This window comes from Raphanus sativus, unplaced genomic scaffold, assembly GCF_000801105.2.
Source record: "Raphanus sativus cultivar WK10039 unplaced genomic scaffold, ASM80110v3 Scaffold1528, whole genome shotgun sequence".
NCBI classification, from domain to species: domain Eukaryota; kingdom Viridiplantae; phylum Streptophyta; class Magnoliopsida; order Brassicales; family Brassicaceae; genus Raphanus; species Raphanus sativus.
This window is the reverse complement of record NW_026616838.1, coordinates 1-19,502: the sequence shown is the minus strand read 5'-3', so window position 1 is coordinate 19,502 and position 19,502 is coordinate 1. Positions and strand designations below refer to the sequence as shown.

General features: G+C 33.7%; 3 protein-coding genes and 1 long non-coding RNA gene across 4 annotated transcripts; 1 reads left to right on the top strand and 3 right to left on the bottom strand.

Annotated features, from left to right (window-relative positions):
- The first annotated feature begins 1,350 nt into the window (after nt 1-1,350).
- Nucleotides 1,351-2,230, top strand: LOC108835064 (uncharacterized). The gene has a single exon (XM_018608368.2). It carries the CDS (start codon nt 1,501-1,503, stop codon nt 1,993-1,995), a length of 495 nt encoding a protein of 164 aa, XP_018463870.1. The 5' UTR covers nt 1,351-1,500; the 3' UTR covers nt 1,996-2,230.
- Nucleotides 2,231-4,756: 2,526 nt separating this feature from the next.
- LOC108836451 (uncharacterized) lies at nt 4,757-6,528 on the bottom strand. Its single transcript, XR_001947145.2, has 3 exons — nt 6,138-6,528; nt 5,742-5,990; nt 4,757-5,667 (listed from the first exon to the last, which is right to left on the bottom strand). It is a non-coding gene; the product is annotated as an uncharacterized LOC108836451 (long non-coding RNA).
- A 7,101-nt stretch (nt 6,529-13,629) lies between these two features.
- LOC108824226 (uncharacterized) lies at nt 13,630-15,060 on the bottom strand. Its single transcript, XM_056998988.1, has 6 exons — nt 14,795-15,060; nt 14,606-14,701; nt 14,311-14,529; nt 14,151-14,247; nt 14,001-14,063; nt 13,630-13,918 (listed from the first exon to the last, which is right to left on the bottom strand). Exons 1-6 carry the CDS (start codon nt 15,011-15,013, stop codon nt 13,722-13,724), a joined length of 891 nt encoding a protein of 296 aa, XP_056854968.1. The 5' UTR covers nt 15,014-15,060; the 3' UTR covers nt 13,630-13,721.
- A 698-nt stretch (nt 15,061-15,758) lies between these two features.
- LOC108825777 (uncharacterized) lies at nt 15,759-17,473 on the bottom strand. Its single transcript, XM_018599126.2, has 6 exons — nt 17,121-17,473; nt 16,943-17,038; nt 16,652-16,870; nt 16,398-16,494; nt 16,242-16,304; nt 15,759-16,147 (listed from the first exon to the last, which is right to left on the bottom strand). The coding sequence occupies exons 1-6, from the start codon at nt 17,361-17,363 to the stop codon at nt 15,951-15,953; spliced, it is 915 nt and encodes a 304-aa protein (XP_018454628.1). The 5' UTR covers nt 17,364-17,473; the 3' UTR covers nt 15,759-15,950.
- Nucleotides 17,474-19,502: the final 2,029 nt, after the last annotated feature.

Below are 19,502 nucleotides of genomic sequence, written 5' to 3'. Positions count from 1 at the left end.
AGTTTCTTTTTCTTTTGGGTCAAAATACACACAATAGTTTTAAAATTCATTTTAATACAATACTTAACTTTTTGAAATATATACTTTTCTAGCGTCCAATTTCTATAACTAAAAAGTATTCTAAAATAAAAAAAGCCACCAGTATGCATCCCAAAAATGGGGAAATTTTAGTTATACACTTTATCGGATACCACTAATCAAATATACCACCAATCAAATTACATTTTCACATATACCACATTTAGTAATGTGTAAAAGACTATACTACCCTCACCTAATTTTAACACAACTTCTCCTCTTTCTCGATAGAAAGTTTCGACAGAGCCACGACTTGCTGACGAGATCGGACGACAACGGCGGCGGCGGCTACGGCGACGAAATCGAGCATAGATGGTGACAAGATCGAGCGACGGCGACAAGATCGAGCAACGGCGACAAGATCGAGCGACGGCGACGAGATCGAGTGGATCAGTTTAAGAGTAAAGGAGTTTTCTTTGGTTCATTTGGTTTCTTTGACTTGGTTGATCAGAGCAGCTGGATCGGTCATTCATTTGAATATGAGTGCAAGGTTGTGTATATGTACTCAGTTTATAGTCTTGAAGTTAAGAGTTTTGAGGAGTTTATGTTTGATTAAATTTCTCTTTTATATGGATGTAGGAGTTTGATTTTACAAGGATGTTGAAACAAGAGGCCAGGCGGTAGCTTCCATACCATCGACCTTTTGTTCAGCCTCTAGATGATTCTATAAATCACTTTTGTGTTGTGTGCAGGGTTACATTGATTTTGGACGATTTGACCCTTTGAGCTACTTTGTTTCTACATTTCGATTCTGTTCAAGTGAGAATCTCCTCTTCTTTACTCTGCTCTTTGTAATATGGTGTCATAGTTTTGGAACATCACAACCACTTGTTGCATTTGACTAGTAAATGTGTGTTTCCTCTTAACATAGATTCAATTATTAGTCTTTGTTTCATGTTCTGTGATATACATGTAGGTGTTTTACCACGGAGACCTGTCGAATTGTGAGCAGAGTTTTGACAAACTTGGACGTACAACACATGTTAAATAACTCAGTTTCTGTTGCTCTTTCTTGCATTTTTTGTCTCATATGTCAGTTGTTTCCTATGATTTGATGTCTCACATCAACTATTTATGAGTGCAGGGTGCTGTTAGAGTGTCGAAGGTATGTCATGGCTTTGTTTACGAACCTTATGCACTTCATGAGAAAATCCTGTGGTGGCAAAAGTAAGTTTGAGAAATGCTGTTTCTAATGCCAAGAGTCAACATGTCTGCATTTCTTTCACTAATAATCACTTTTAAAACTTACAAGTATAATTGGAGTTTCAGATTTCGGAAGTAAACCAAAGCTTCTTCTTCAATCGTCGCCAGAGTGCTTTGGTGGAAGATGACGCTATTTCACTTCTTCAACTGTGCGATTCTCACCTTCGGTCCCCACGCCGTCTACTACTCCGCCACTCCATTATCTGAATATGACATCATATGTCAGTTGTTTACCTCGCTAAATCAATGGTTAAGCTTGTTTGCTTGGCAACTTTTCTGCAAGTCTCTGAAACTGAAGTATTTGATCCTTACCAGGAAGCACTGAAAGCAATGATTGGCTTCATTGACGTCGCTGGTCTGTACTTTTCTCTGGCTCAGCTGACACACAGGAACATCTCCGAAAACCATAAGTTTCAAGCTGTTGACCTTGGATGGGCATTTCCGGATTCTGTTTTGCATAGGTTGGTTCCTCTTTGGGTTGGTGCTCGAGGACTTGAGTTCACTTGGGATTATGTTTTACAAGGGCTTGAAGCCAATGCAAATCTGGTGTTCACGATATCTTTAGCTGCGCTAGGATCGTTGATGTGGCTACGTAAGAACAAGCCAAAGACTCTGATCCCCATCATATACACGTGTGAAGTGATCATCGCGACAATGCCTTCAATCACAAGCTATCTTAGGAGAGTCGTGGGATGGCATTCGGGTTTGAGTTGATGACTTCTCTGGTTATGGCTTTCATCAGCTGTCAACTCTTTATCCTCTGTCAGAGACCATCTTTGTGATTCCACTCCTACCGTGAGACCAAACTCACTTAAGCTGCTCTTTGGCAGAAGACATCTTTATGTTTATGGGAAACTCTTGAGACGTACCTGCCTTGTTTTCGGTTGCTTGAAACTTTTGATCTTTAAATTGTAGAAGAATATTGAACCATATTAAAGAGATCCTTACACATGAAAAAAAAACTTCCAAGTATAATCTAGTCTTTCGGCATTGAAAGGCAGAGCATAGTTTTTCTCCTAGAATTGAGTTTTTTTTAAGAACTGCAAGTGAGTTACAAGTTTGTTGCTTCTGCAGGTGCTTGTACGTGACATCTGAGTTTTTGAGAAGTCTCTATTCCACACAGGAGCTTGCTGGCGTCTCTGTGGCCATATTGAATTTTCTTCAAATGATATAATCCAACATGTCCTCTGATTTTTTTTTTTTGCTGAGTCAGAATATCTCAATACAATTTGCATTCTTGTAGTCTCTGTTGCAACTAAAGGGTTAATGTTGTCTGATTAGGTTCTATATAATTTTATAAACAATTTATAAAGACTTATAAAACCATTTGTAAAATCTATAAACAATTTATAAATGTTTATGAAAACGTTAATAAACAATTTATAAGGTTTATATAGGTTTATGAATCAATTAGAAAGTCCCTAAATCATTCATAAGAATTTATAATCATTTAGAAAGGCTTATTAAACAATTTATAAGAGTTTTTAACATAATTTATAAGGGCTTACAAGAAAATGTAAATAACCAATAAGAGTTAAAAGAGTTTATAAATCTTTTGTTAAGTTTATAAAAAACAGTTTATAAAGTTTGTAAATCATTTATAAAGTATGTAAATCATTTCTAACGTTTGTAAATCATTTATAAATGTTATAAATTTATTGTAAGAGTATATAAACCATTTATAAGGCTTATAAAGAAGTTTATAAAGTCTATAAACCGTTTATAAATGTTTATAAAAGAAACTAGTTAGAAGGTCTTTAAATAATTTATTTATAAGAGTTTATAAATGACTTATAACAGTTTACAAATTCTTTGTAAGAGTTTCTAAATCATTAATAAATATTATAAAATAATTTATAAAGTGTAAAATCATTTATAAGAATCTATAAAATCATCTTAAGGTGTTATAAATATTTATAAAATCAGTTATAAGTAGTTTATAAATCATTTGTAAGTAGTTTATAAATTATTTATAATAGTTTATAAATTATTTATAATGGCGTACGATCATTTATTAAATATTTATAAGTCACTATAAATGATTCTTAGTCTTTTATAAGGCTTATATATTACAAAAATTTAAAATTATTTATAAGCGTTTATAAAATCAACTTACAAGGATTTGAAGAATTTCAAAAGGTAATTCATTCATGAAGCTTTTAAAACATTTATAAAGGCTTATAAATCATTTATAAGGGTTTATGAGAACTTTTTGCAAAATTATAAACTTGCTTATAAGAGTTATAAACATCTATAAGAATAGTATTTATAATTTTTTATAAATCTTTGTAAATCATTTATAATGATTATAAAACCACTTAAAGAGATTTAAAAAATCATTTTCTAGCCAAAAGCATCATGAATGTATGTGTAGTTATAAAATTCATAAATCATCTAGGGTCTATGACGAGTTTAAAGTTTAAAAATTATTTTCTAAAGTTTTATAAATCAATTATAAAATGTATAAATCTGTTTTGAGAATTTCTAAAGTCTTACAAATCATTTATAAAATTGTAAAACTTGTTTATAAGTTGATTTTTTGTCAACTGATTGATAATGTTTATGAATGGTGAATATCCAGTCTACTTAATGCTAGGCAAAATGAATATAAGAAACTCAAAAATGATTTATAAACATTTATAAACTGATTTGTAAAGGATTATAAGTTGATTTAGAAGGTTCGAAAGGACCCAATTTAGGAAGATGGGGTAGATCTGGCGACTTTTATTAAGATTGCATATTATTATTGACGTGGGAAGAAACTTGATTACATTTATGATTACATTCTGTCTACTCCCTTTGAGCTCAAAGAGTTTGAACAATCACAAAGGTAAGTGAGTTCAGAACTTTAACTAAAACACAACATTTTGCTTCTGTTACTGTAAGAAAAGACTAAAGTATTATTATCTTTCAGTGTCTCAGATTGCTAACTGCTGTTGTTTCGTCAGTCTTTCTCTCAACTCCAGACAACGGTACAGTAGAAAGAACACTTGGAGGAACATCTTCAACGGGACTGGCTCTATATGTTTACAATCACATATTCCTTGATCTTAAACTCTGTCCAGCAGCAATTCATTTCTTAAAAAAGAGGAACATTATCTTCCGTGGCTGGCACATCCTGTGATGTTTGCCAAAAAGATAGGCTCAAAGCTCCCTAATGTGCAGATGTTCGTCATAAAACACATATAAATTTATAAATTTTATAAGAACTTATAATACTTTGTATCAACCATCTATAAAGTTTATAAAACACATATAAATATTTATATAACTATTTATAAGGGTTTATAAAACTATTTACAAGAACTTATAAGCTAATTATAAGAGTTTATACATTTATTTATAAGTGCTTATAAATTAATTTACAAGGTTTACAAATCTATTTATAAGAGTTTATACATTTATTTATAAGTGTTTATAAATTAATTTATAAGGTTTATAAATCTATTTATAAGAGTTTTTTTTTCTTTTTAACTCTTGAGTTTGCATAAGGACGTAACAAAAAGAACCATACAAAGTTTCGCCCCCAAAGCTCACCAACGTAAGCAACAAGCAACGTCCAAAGACCAAACAGCCAAAGCAAAAATAGAGACACCAAAAAAGAAAAAAACACAGAGCCTAAAACTCATGTGTCCAAAACCCCAACCAAACACATAGACTTAAAATTCGACTTCCTTATCCCATAACTCAACTTAACTGAAGCTTCTTCCTTTCTTAATCAAATAGACTTCAAAGCCACACGGGGTCATCATGTGCCACATAGGATTGCATATGATTCTCCATAGTCACACTTCTTGCAATTTTAAAAGCCGGTACATTGGCCTCTCACACCACTCCTTCCAACTTCCAGTCCTTAAACTTTGTCAACGCCTCTGCTAGCTCAAATGAAGGTCACACCAACGGACACATCACCGCTTCTACCAGTTCGGGTGCCTCCCCTTCCAAAACCACATTTTGCAGTTTATGTGATGCCATGCTTTCCATCGCCCACAACAAACCAAGGTGCTTAGCTTTCAAAAGGGAGGTGATCCTACTAAAAGCCCTTTTACTGTGCATCAAGACCTCACCCCGACAGTTCCTCACTACCCAAGAAGTACCCGCCCGCATTTTGTCCTTGGACCAGGCTACTCCTACATTGCATTTCAAGCAATCCACACCTGGCGGTCTCCATCTCTTAACTGATTTACGGATTGCACCAGTATCATTTACTACCTCCGAATTTGGTGATTATAAATCACCAAATTAACCAACTTTCCACCATTTCTTTGCTTGTTAAAGAACATCATTCTTTTGCAGTTTCTTTTATAAGGCCTTTTAAAAAGGCATAATTGAGCATTGAGAGATGTCCACTAGTGTCTTGACAATGCAGCTGAAATTTCTATTGTCCTGAATAGTCTCAGAAACTTAGTACTTGGTCCTATAAGCATTCATCATAGTAACTGTCAATCATAAGTACTTACTTCTGAGTTCTTCCCTGGGACATACTTAAGACACCGCATAAGCAATCTGAATACCGGCAGTTCTTCATGACGGCATGAAGCAACAAAGGGAAGCCATTGATGAGACTAGCTCCCTCACAAACAAAGACAGGGATGAATCTGCAAATGGGATACATAATATTACAAAATTCACGAACGGCTCCAGAAATTCACAAAGAGTGATACTTGGTGAAGAAGCTCCGTCTGCGTCTCCACTCTGCACGAAAGAATCTGCAAAGCAACAACAACGAGGAGAAGCATCAAAATCTTGTTAATAATGTCAACAGTGCTGGCCATTACTAAATAATCAATGCATATATTTTTTTTCTTAATCAATTTGAATCGCTATGATCTAGAACGACTATGTGTATCACATACCCTCACAAACGGATGATTCTCGATCGAATTGAAATTCCAATCCCCATGTTTCTGTTCGTAACCGATACGAATCAAAACCCCTAAGCCTTTCACAAAGACTGGAACCAATTTAGAGTCGCATCCATCGAGTGTGGATTGGAGTTCGAGCAAACCGAGGGAGAGGTCCAGAACGGAGTCTGATACTAAACGGCATAGCTCATCAACGGATTGATCGACGACTGTGATAGATTCGAAAAACCATTTGAGGTTGTAGTCCTCGTCAAATCTCGCATTAGAACTAGCTAAAGAACTCGTCAACGTCGTCAAATCTCGCCGGAGAACTCGTTTGCGTCGTCCAATCTCGTCGGAGTACTTGTCCTGAATTGGCCAATCTCATCTCGTGGATCTGAGATCTGAAGAAATCGTAGGACAAAATAATAATTTTAGGTTTAACTAAGGGTATAATAGTATTTTGCCTATTAAATTTTTAATGGTAAACTTGGTTAAGGTATAAATAAAATGTGGTACAAGGAAAGTGGTATTTGTGGTAATTTCCCCCCAAAAATATATATTTTCTAATATCTATAGAAATCTCTGTTTTTTTGGTTTCGAAATCCTCACCTCCCAATCAAGAACAAAAGAGTCGACTGTGCATGACCCTACGAACATGGCTATCTAAGCTGGGACCAAATAAAATAAAAAGCTTTGGCATCAACTTGTCTTTGTTTGATAAAATGTCAATGATCTTGATTCTTATAAAATCTTAGATAAGATTCTTACTATCATTCTAAATATTAATTGATGTTGGAAGTTTTCAAGACTTCCAAGTCAAATGATAGTATAGAAAGGTTGTCGAACCACAGAGAACTAGTGATCTATAACACCAAGAATACACAAACTTTCCTAATCTAAGCAAATAGGAAGATGGATGATGAGTAACAAGCTAAGAACCTACTAAAATGAACAAGGTGATCTCAAATCCAATCTAGAAACTAGTGCAAGAACTCAATCAAATGCTAAGGTGGATCCATGGGACTAGGCATTTGATTTTGGGTGACTAAGATCCAAGCTAGAGCGGCAAGCTATCAAAACACTTTCCTTATGCCTAGACACAAGACTAAACAAGCTCTATCCCTAGATGAATGTTCATTTGCTAAAGCAACTCAAGCATCAAATTCCTTTGGTTGAATGCATCAAATTCCTTTGGTTGAATGTTACTAAAGCAATCACTATGGACAAATCTAATAGCAATCTTAACACATTTAACAACAAATTCCTTTGGCAAAGTGTATTAAAAGCATTGAAGAGTTGGTTCAAGCATTTCATCAAACACCTTCCGGGGATGAAATGTCTAGGGATCTATTTTAGTATGATCAAGACTAAAATAGCATTAAGAACCCTCAACAAGCAAAGAAAGAAATAGATCTAACACTAAACACTCTAAATCTTCACTTAGACACCCTAATCACCCTAACCCATGAATCCAAAAGGTGTCTACTCTCTAATCTCCATGATAAACCTTAAATCTATGTGAGATTCAAGGTTAATCATGTTTATAAGAAAGAGAAACAACATTTAAGTTGAAGTAATTCCTTAGATAATCAAAAGGTTCAAACTTTTACAAAATGAGGCAAAGTTTAGAGAGAAAATGAGATCACCTTGTTCATTTTAGTAGGTTCTTAGCTTGTTACTCATCATCCATCTTCCTATTTGCTTAGATTAGGAAAGTTTGTGTATTCTTGGTGTTATAGATCACTAGTTCTCTGTGGTTCGACAACCTTTCTATACTATCATTTGACTTGGAAGCTGATGCAGATAAATATTTGGAATATTTCCAAATATATTATTATTTATTTAATTAAGGGGTTTGATAATTACCTTAATATTTTAGGGTTTTATGGCTTTCTTATATATAGTCTTTTAGACTCTATGGATGTATTCAGTTTATGATGATTTAATAAAAGGAGTTTTCCAGAAGAGGTTTTGATAAACCACTGAGAAGAGTATTCTCAAACCCTAAAGAGGTTTTTATAAACCAATGTGAAAAGTATTCACAACCCCCTAAGAGCTTTTAATTAAGCACTGTGAAGAGTATTCACAAACCCTAGATTCGTGTATTTTGGAATAAACGGATCTAGTTCTATCCCTAGAAGCTTCCGCTACATCAGTTGGTATCAGAGCCGCGTCTCTTTGGTTTCTCAATCGAAGAACGATTCTGGATGTCATGGTGAGTATTAGCATATATCCTATCCGGGGCGAAAGTCCTTTTGTTGAGAGAGAAGAGAACCATGAGATCTGTCGAGAGATCTATGGTAATCCGATCTATGACGTGTATGAAGATGATGTTCAAGTTATTGATTTTGTCTTCAAAGACGGATCCTTTGAAAATCGGAGCCGTGCAAAATTAGGGCGAAATAATATTTATGAAGATTTTGTGAAGAATCTTGATAATCTGATGCGTGCAAAATTTGTGCAAAAACGGATTTATGAAGATTCAAGTTACAAACAGATCCGTGCAAAACTCGTGCAAAACATGATATTGAAGATTCGAGAAGAGTTTTTATTGGAAAACGTTTTGGATTCGAAGACTACGATCAAGATTCGAGGACGAATCTTCTCCAACCCGGAGAGAATGATGCAGATAAATATTTGGAATATTTCCAAATATATTATTATTTATTTAATTAAGGGGTTTGATAATTATCTTAATATTTTAGGGTTTTATGGCTTTCTTATATATAGTCTTTTAGACTCTATGGATGTATTCAGTTTATGATGATTTAATAAAAGGAGTTTTCCAGAAGAGATTTTGATAAACCACTGAGAAGAGTATTCTCAAACCCTAAAGAGGTTTTTATAAACCACTGTGAAGAGTATTCACAACCCCCTAAGAGCTTTTAATTAAGCACTGTGAAGAGTATTCACAAACCCTAGATTCGTGTATTTTGGAATAAACGGATCTAGTTCTATCCCTAGAAGCTTCCGCTACATCAGAAGCCTTGAAAACTTCCAACATCAAATTGGCGCCGTTGCCGTGCTCGTCACCGGAATAAGCTTCGCCGCCGTCGTGCTTCAGATCCGGCGAGAGAGAGAGCTCGTGTTTCTCATCAATGGAGATCTCTTCGTTTATTGCAAATTTGGTCCCTAGACTTTGGATAACTTTGCTTTTCATCCAGAACTTCTTAAATTGCAGAAAGAACCCTGGAATTGACCCATGAACTTCTGATTGTACCAATTAAACCCCAGCGAATATTGGTAAATGGCAGCCCTGGTCCCTGAACTTCCGGATGCTTACACATCGGCCTCAAAACTATTGAACTTGCAGAAACGTCCTCAATTTAACCCCAAAACTTCCAATTGTGCACTCCAAACCCTGTGATATACAAATGAACAATCTAATGCAATATATACTCCTAATATGCAACTCCATGACTATAATAAGCTAAAATGTGAATCTAAGAATTCATTAAAATCATGAGATATCATTAATCGTTTCCACTGAAACTTAAGGTGAAGTCCTGAAGCCTAGCCTATGTTTTCAGACAAATATTTCACGAATAAATTTAAACTTTTAAGATCAAATATATTTAGCTTATTGAATTCTAACGATTTCTTATTTCATATAAATCTTATTTCTTTGCATATAAACTCAAACAAGACTTGCGATCAAGTAAATTTGGTCCCTACATATCTTGAAACACTTGACACTTGAATGAACAGCAGGAGCCACACAAATAATATGTAGTTTTCCCTCGTAGAGTGAGCCACAAACTAGTCATTCTCATCAAATCGTCAGTTGTCGAGCTATTATCTATTTGTTTGTTCCAAACAATGTTAGTAAATATTTTATTTTATTTATGAAGTCTTTAAATATTCGATTCCTCAACTATTGTATTTCATTACTACAAATTTGGCCACCAATTTTCCAACTGAAAGATCCAACGGAGAAAATATTCCATTTCATCAGGCGGTTCCTTTAAAACGGCTTCAATTATTGTATTTACAAAAATAAGTAAATATTTCAAGAATTCAATTTGTTGTCAAGAGTGTCGAGGACTAGTAGTAGTTTATTCCGGTAGTGATTCTAACTTTCTAACTAACATAATGAGCAAAGACTTTGTGTCTTTGGAAAAAGACTATGTATGAATTGATCGGTGGTCTGTGTCTGTCTATTACTAAAGATGACATATATAGGCCTTACATTATTTTGATAGAAACATGTAAGAAATAAAAGAGAAATGTCGTGATAAACCGCTTTGAAATTTTGAGAAAAAAAATTAGAGCGTTGGGTATATGTTAAAAATAAACGGTGGGATAGTTGAAAGGACAATGACGTCAAAACCTCTCATGTGCAACTTTGGAAACATGTTACATGTTTGTAACCTTTCGTCTCTATTTCGTCGGTTGCTTCAGACTGAAGAAGCCCACACCATATCTTCTGAAAACAGTAACAAGCGATGCTTTTATTTTTCTTATCTTAACGGACATGGCCGGATTTGAACATAAACAAGTGAAGCATTGGTTTTGACCTCCAGACTTTGAAGAATTTATTACATAGATATCGACTTCTAAATTTTGAAAAAGAAAAATTTTACTAAAATTCTTTAAAAAATGTTTCAAGCCCCCAAAATATGTAGTTGGATTTTCCTTTGTGTGGTCTCTAATTATACATATATCTACTGGCAAGATAAATAAGATATTTCGTGCCATCATATATACTATATATATAGTCTAGAGAATTAAACACTTTTCAAAAAATAAAATAAACAATACCCTCTTCTTGAGTTCGACTTTCCTCATCAACAGTTTTATTGAGTGTAAATAAGCCGAATTTTGGCACAGTTATTTACTTGGTGAGTTGTCTTTCTTATCTAGCCAGCTCTCCTGTGGGATTAATCAGGTACTGTATATCTGTATTGTAGGCCGGTTAGGTTACTTTTAGAAAAATTGTTAAAAATACTACGAATTAATTACCACTTTACAAAAATATCATCAATAAAAAAATATAGTAATATTTAAGTTATGTTTTAGTGACTATTGTTTAGCATTTAGTATGGAGTTGAATTTATAAATATTCTATAAATATTTTAAAAATTAATTTAATGTTGTTTTATCACAAACTTAAAATATTTATGAAAATATAATTTATTAATAATAATTTTTAAAAGTGTTATCAAACTTATGGTAACATTGAAAATTTCCTTCATTTTTACAAATGCAGAGAAAATTAAATTTAGATTCCTCTCGGACCATCCATATTAATAAAGCAAGCACTGGACTTTTTTCGTCTCTTCTCATAGTTAGATATTATAATATAAGAGTTTGGTTGTTATATACTTTCTCTGTTTTAAAATAGTTGATGTTTTAGTTTAATGCACAAAATTAGAATATACACTTTTTCCTAAAAAGTATCACTAAAAATATAAATAAAAATTAATTCAACCAATCATCAAAAGAGTTATGAAAACATCATTAGTCACCTAATTTTCCACAAAACTAAAACTAATATAAAAATATCAAAACATCATGTATTTTAAAACATCAAAAACTCTTCAAAACATCATCTAATTTGGAACGGAGGGAGTATGATATTTTAGCCTAAAGAAAATATACTAGTGAAACAAAAATATAAAATTTGGTCATGTTTTATATATTTATACTCTTTTTCGATTTAGGCTTTAGATTGCATGCATGAACTTTGGCAGAATATAAAATAACTCTGGAATTCGAACATGGAATGCAAAAATATGCTAGATCTGTTTTAGGGTCTCCTGAACTCTCTGATTGCACTATTATTTTTTAAGAATGACGAGTGTAACAAACATAACTAAAACAGAGTAGGCGAGTGAGTTAAGATGTCAATGTGACATCTCGCCAGAAAATTCCGAAAATTCACAAGAATGATAACCTTGAAATTACAAACAAAGTTTTCAATGCTTTTGCAATTTCCTAAGATAAAAGGTTGATTTAATAAAAATTCAACCACCACACCACATAACTTTTTAAAGAGGTACCTCAAATTAGCTAAAGGAGAAGACTCTGGTGTTTTTCATGAGAGACTGTAACAAAGAGTAACAAGGAGTTTCATGAGGCAATTTCTTTTATGCCCCTATTTTTCACTTTTCAATCTCTATTAGACAGTTTTCTTCTTTTAATTTTATGTGTCTAACGAAAAATCATAAAATTAAATCGAAAACGTGAATATTTTTTATTTGATTTATAGAATTTGATAAAAATATTTTAAAAATCAAAAAACTGTTTTTTCATAGTTTCACGAAAATCATCAAAATAAGGTTAAAAACGATTTTAAAATTATTTTTTTTTCAAATTTGAAAGGTATAGAAGTTAAATACTTACCCATGGGTTCACTAATCCATAAGGGGGGGTTAGGGTATAGTTTTGAAGAGGAGAAAGCTTTGATTAGGGATTTTGTGTTTTGATCAAAAATAGAATTATGAAAAAAGGGTATAGAAGATTAAGGGAGCCCATAGAAAATTGTGCGTATGAAAATAGGGGTACATGAAAAGTTGACTCGAGTTTCATAATACAGATTCGGAGTTTCAGAAACTGAGAATCAACTTGCATAAATTCGAAAATGAACTATAGATTACGAAAAATCAGCTCATGAATCTTCTTTATATTACCGTAAGTCTTACTTATAATTAGCACATGGAAAAAATGGAAAAGGGTATCACAGACGAAAAGAAGATCTCGTCAATGGTTAAGAACTAATCCCAATATCCCTCTCCAATATACTAATCTGATCCATATATCTTTCCTGTATATACTCTCCTTCATTACTAGATATCTAGCCGTTAGCTTCCTCTTTCAAATATGTATATCTCTGTCTATTAATAGTGTATGTATATCAATGAAAATATAATCTTCTTCTCTCGATTATATGAAGTATTGTTCGACCAAGAAAAAATAATAATAATCATAAATATTTAAGTTTGTGATAAAACAACATTAAATTAATTTTTATCTCAATAAAGTTTATCAGTACTTGCACAGTTACTTGTACGCCACTATATAGACATGAGGTCTTATTATCCAAGGGAAGCTCTACATTGCCGCCTTGTTGATCTCTGTGCCACCATCAAAACCGGCAGCCGAAATGTATCAGCCGCCAGCCGGTGTTTCTCTTTAGATTTGTCTAGCACTTTGATTTCAAGGCCTATGATGTGAAAATGTGGATATGTACCTTTAGCCGCTACATGTTAAATGAATAGGGAAACTCCACCCGGTTTAGAACACAAAACAAATGTTGCAACGACTGCATCCACCTATACATCATCTAATGGTATGAAGTAACATCAGACCTTTAACCTTTTGAGATATCTCCAGATTCCTAGGGATCTAATCTCAGGACATGGAACTCAACCTCGAACGTTGGAGAGTTATACTTTCAAAACTAAAGCTTCTAAAATAATACAACAGTCGTCTAATCCAACAATGACACACATATGGATACTATGACTTACTTATACTCTATTAAATAGGACACAAACCATCGTTTAAATTTTTTTTATTACCATTGAAGATGTACAATCATCATCATAATGATATACTTTAAGGATGAGTCTTAGACACCATCCTGTTTTTCTAATTGTAAGCAACCCCATAGACATGAGAGCTTAAGTAAGCCAAGCTAGACAGAGAGACCTTGTTGATATCTGCACCGCCATTGAACCGGGCTTCTAAAATATAATCTCCAGTGCGCCTAGTCAAGTGACATCCATCAGCAACAACTTGTTGCAATGGGTCCAAAACATTCTGCACCAACCTCAAAAATGATCCATCTACACATCAAAAGAACAAAAATGGGGATTCACCTTTCACATAATATTCTGCAGTGTAAATTTTTATAATCAAAATAGATACCTTCTCCTGCAACATGTTCTATGAAAAGGTAAACCCCACCCGGTCTTAGTACCCGTTTTATCTCTGTAAATAAACCACAGAAACCAAACCTATCTTTGAGCATTGTTTTCTAAACGATGTTGAGTTTAATGACAAGTGAACAAACACTACCATTGAGCGTTCTAGTGACATCTGCGACAGAACAAAGCACGAGAGTCCCCACAACTGCATCAACCGATGCATCCTCTAATGGTATAGCTTCTGCGACCTAACAATAAACGTTGCATCAAGAGATGCCAAGAGAAGGATCAATGAACATCACAAAAGCTACCGCATGAATGAAGCTGAAATCTTCAGGTTTCAGCCCTGCTTCTGCCGCGGATTTACGCGCGTAGCTCTCCATCTTAGCGTTTGGATCCACACCAAGAACAGAGACGTTTGGAATAGCCGAGTAGTACTTGAAATTAGGACCTGTTCCAACGCCAATCTCCAAAACCTTTTCTGCTTTTCCCACCAAATTATCAAAGAGTTTCATCTTGTAACTCGAAATCTAACAAATACAAGCACAATAAAGATTCACAAGATTGAAACGATCCAAAGCCTAAAGAAAGTCAGATAGACTAAACCTCTTTCTCGTACGGTTCTATGCTAGTATCCATAGACCAAGCAAAGAGCTCATCGTACCAGTCTGGCTTTGGAGGACGCAGCGTTTTCAAATCTTCCTGATATAAATAGATTAGATTGATTAGAGGATGCCTGCATGCATGCACTCCTCATCTATCTCCAGATAAACCCTAAATTTCTTCAAGACAAACCGTTGAACTAGAAGCAGCGTAGGAGGGAGACAGGGGAAGAAGCGGCATAGCTCCTATGAAATGCCTTCTTCCGCAGGGACATAATCTGAAGGACGAAACAGAGTCTGTCGCAATAGGAGTCATCTGTGTTTTGACGGAATCTTGTGAAGCCTCCTTAGTCGTTCTTCTTCGTTGTGAACATGTAATAGTCGAGATCAGTGACAAGTGAACGATCGCCATTGCTAAAATTAAAAAATTTAAACTACTCGTATAATAAAAAAAACCAAGGATAAGAGTGAGGAAGGTGAAGATATACTTCCATCCACACATGTGTAACCTCTATGTCCCACGTCTCTTGTAAACATATTCAAAGTTACTTAATTCCTAAATTTGCATTATTTTCTGCTAATGAAGCATTATTCAGTTATAAACAATTTATCATAAACACTCAGACTCAATCCATAGAGTGATAGTTTAGTTTCAAAACAGAGTTTTAGAAACAGAGTTTTAGAAAATATTGTGTTTCGTCTCGACCACTGGATCAATCAATCTATGAGCTCAATTCAATTTGTGTGTGTGTCTCAACGCTATACTTATGATACATCTGCACATCCATGTCTCATTTTCCTTTAAAATGATCTAATACCTGAAAGACTCTAAAACAAGCACTTCAAGAGATATATTTGAAAACGTAGAAACTTACATATGTGTTGTTAGTCATAAGTCATAACTCTTCCGGACTTAGACTATTGTTTGTACAAATCTCAACATTAGAAAGAGATTTGAAGACGTATAAAATTATATATGTGTTGGCCAGTGAATGAGGTGACAAATGCAGGGTTGCCATTGCTAAATTAACAATCTCAGTTGCTTACAATCAAAGGATAACAGTGATGAAGATGAAGGTGTAGTTCCATCCACATGTGTAATCTCTCTATGCAACGTCTCTCTATTACCCTTTTGGATTTTTTTTATTACTGATTAGTAGAAGATAAAGTTCCAAACGTCTAATAATTTTACATTGTTTTCTGTTTATGGAGCATTATTCATTTACAAACACTAGATCATAAACAGATTTAGGAACAGAGTGTTGAAAATGTTGATATTTTCAAACGTGAAAGAAAGCCTTGTGTTCAGTCCAAAGATGAGCTGTTGTGTTAAGATATTCCCCAACTTTTTAATTATAAGCAACTCCATAAAGATGAGGGCTTAAGTGGTAGAAGGCAGAAAGTGAGACCTTGTTGATATCTACACCACCACTGAACCCAGCTTCTAGAAGGTAGTCTTCTGTGTTCCTAGTTAAATGACATCCGTCGGCTACAACTTGTTGTAATGGATCCAACACATTCTGCACCATCCTCAGAAATGTTCCATCTGCTCATCCCAAAAAAAAAAAGTTTTGGATTATGTCATTTTCATGCGTTAATGGATTCTGATGGATTCCTCATGACTGAGTCGAATGAGATACCTTCTGCTGCAACATGTTCCACGAAGAGGTAAAGCCCTCCTGGTTTTAGGATCCGTTTTATCTCTGTAAATGAACAAAACTATTTGGTGAGTATTGTTTTCTTTTGTTCTGACATCTGAAGTAAGATGTTCGATTTGAAGGGACTAAAACAATTACCTTTGAGTGTTTGAGGGATATCCGAGACAGAACACATCACGAGACTTCCCACAACTGCATCCACTGATGCATCTTCTAATGGCATAGATTCTGCGACCTAGTCACACGATTTTAACGAGAACATCAGGGGGATGCAATTATGCAAAGAAATAACTAAAGAATATAAACCCTAAACCAGTATTTGCTTCGACTTTAGATTTTTTTTTTGGTTTGATTCGCGTTTGTTCACAACAAAATATTAAGAAGGTCATTACCGCGTGAATGAACTTGAAGTTTTCAGATTTCACTCCTGCTTCTATAGCGGATTTGCGTGCGTGACTTTCCATCTTAGGGTTTGGATCAACACCAAGAACAGAGACGTTTGGAATATTGTTGTAGTACTTGATGTTCGGACCAGCTCCAATACCAATCTCCAAAACAGTTTCTGCTTTTCCCACCAAATTTGCAAAGAGTTTCTTCTTGTAAACAGCAATCTGACAAAAGAAAAGAATAATGAAACGTAAGAAACAAAGAAACAATGCATGAAATCTCATGAAGTCACTAACCTCTTTCTCATATCTTTCCATCCCTGCACTCCTAAAATAACCATATAGCTCAAAATACCAATCAGGCTTTGGAGGACGCAATTGGTTCAAGACTTCCTGATATAAACGAGATATAAGTAATTAAATAAAATAGATATTCCTCTTATAATTTAGCAGGGCAGAGTTCACTAAGAGCAACCGTTGAGCTAGAAGCAGTGGATTGAGAAGCGTAGGAAGGTGAGATTGGAAGAAACGGCGTCGTAGCTTCTCCTAGGAAATGCTTTCTTCCGCACGTACACAAGCTGAAACCATGTGAGGCTGGAGAATCCGTAGTAATAAGACTCTTCTGCATTTTGATGACAGAACCTCTAACTCTTGTTCTTCGAGCTGAATCTATGGTCACCGGGAACCTAGAGGAAGGTGTGAAATTCAGGATCGCCATTGATATTTCTCCAGCTACTCAGTTCAGTGGGTAGTGCAATATATATATATAAAGATGTTGAGATGCGAAATTATTAGTTTGGTTTGCAAAGTTTTAGTGGAATTTGTTTATATTGCTAACAATAAATAAAATGAAATAAAGATGCTACGGAAAGACGGTTAAATAAAAAATATTCCCGAGTATAATTCGTGGCATCGATTACGCATTTTTGAAAGATCGAGAAATATTAAGTAACTTTTCCATTATAAATAAACAATTTTATAAGATATTATGTGAACTCCACACTGAAAGGTACTAAATACTACTCATTCTATTTTAAAATAATATATATTTTAAAATTTTATATTTTTCAATAAAATATATTAAAACTTATTAATAAATACAGAGTTTTCTATGATTTTATGTTTTCTATATTTCTAAACTAGTAAGACTTTACCAAATGCAATTAATGTTTTGAATTTCACAATTTTTATTATTAGTCGATAAAAATTGTTTTAAAAATATAAAATATATATCTTTTTAAAACAATTTTTTTTCTAGAATATACATCTTGTTTGGCAACTGTCGTGCATATTTCTGAGTGGACTGCGTGGCATCAATTTAGCAATTATAAAAAAACGAGAAAGAAGATTAGGTAATTTTGTTCCATTGTAACGAATTTATAAAACATGATCAGGTGGCTGTCCCATGCAAAGTATTAATATAGCTTATAAATTAAAATATATATATATATATAACTTATTAAATTATTTAAACAATTTGTATGGCAACTGCATATGTATGCATTTTCTGAGTGGAACGAGCACCAATTACGGAATTTTAAAAGACCGAGACAGATAAAGTAATATTTTTCCAATGTAACAAATTTATAAGACATTAGGTGGACTGTCCCATGCAACAAAAAAAAAGGTACTAAATTACTAATATACCTCATAAATTAAAACATACATATAACCAATTAAATTCTTAACACAATTTGTATTTTCTTTTGAACGGCTCTTAAAACAATTTGTATGGTAACAGCATATGTATGCATTAACGATGCGGTGGTAGGTCAGAGCCTCAGAGGTACTTAAGGGGACACCGATATAGTGAACCCGAGGTTCGAACTTCACTAGCTACGTAGATACAGACTATACTTTCAACTCATTTGAATACTGGAAAAGAATCGATCTTAGATCTCAATTAGATCTGCATCTTTGATAGATTCAATTTTAACTTTTTTTTCCAAAAAAGAAAGTAGCATATATATATATGCATTTTGTGAGTGGTAAGCGTGGAATCAATTACGCATTTTTTAAATACCGGGAGAGATTAAGTAATAGACAAACACATACCACTCATCAGTTCATACAGAAGTCATTTCCGTAAGACACAAAAAGTCTTTTCTCATTAGTGTTTGTCAGTATCACTACCGGAAATTAATAAGTAATAGTCGTCGACATTCTATAATAATAATACAACTAGATTTTGACCCGCGCTTCGAAAGCGCGGGTATTATTTTTCACTTTTATGAAATATATTATTTATTTGTAATTATTGAATGTATTTATCTTAGTAAAACTTTTTTATAATAAATTCAACACATAGAGTGTCTCTGGTAAACTATGTGTTTCTCTGATTTTGTTTTATTATCTCTCCAATTAACATATTTATCTCGCTTGTTGTTAAAATAAATGATTTTATAACGGAACTGTACAATACTTTTACATTGATATTTTGTTTAAACAATATGACATATTTATATATTAATTAATATAGAAATACCCTGAACGGATTTAACAGAACCCAAACAGATTCGAAACAAACCCGAATGGATACCTGAACGTCCAGCCCTAGTCATAATTCGAAATGAAATTTAGAAATATATGAACAGAGCTGAAATCTTTGACTCCGGAAACCCAAAACCCAAACAAATCTGAAACGAACCGGAATGGATACCTGAACGCCCAGCCCTAGTTACTATTATAGTATTATGTATCATATATATGTCATCATATAATTAATTGTATTGGTTCATCATATAAATAATCAAAATAATTAATAGTATTTTATATGTATCATCTTATAAATAATCACATATATTATATTCTTAAAGTTTAATGTGAAATATAAAAACCACAATTTAAGTTGGTATAT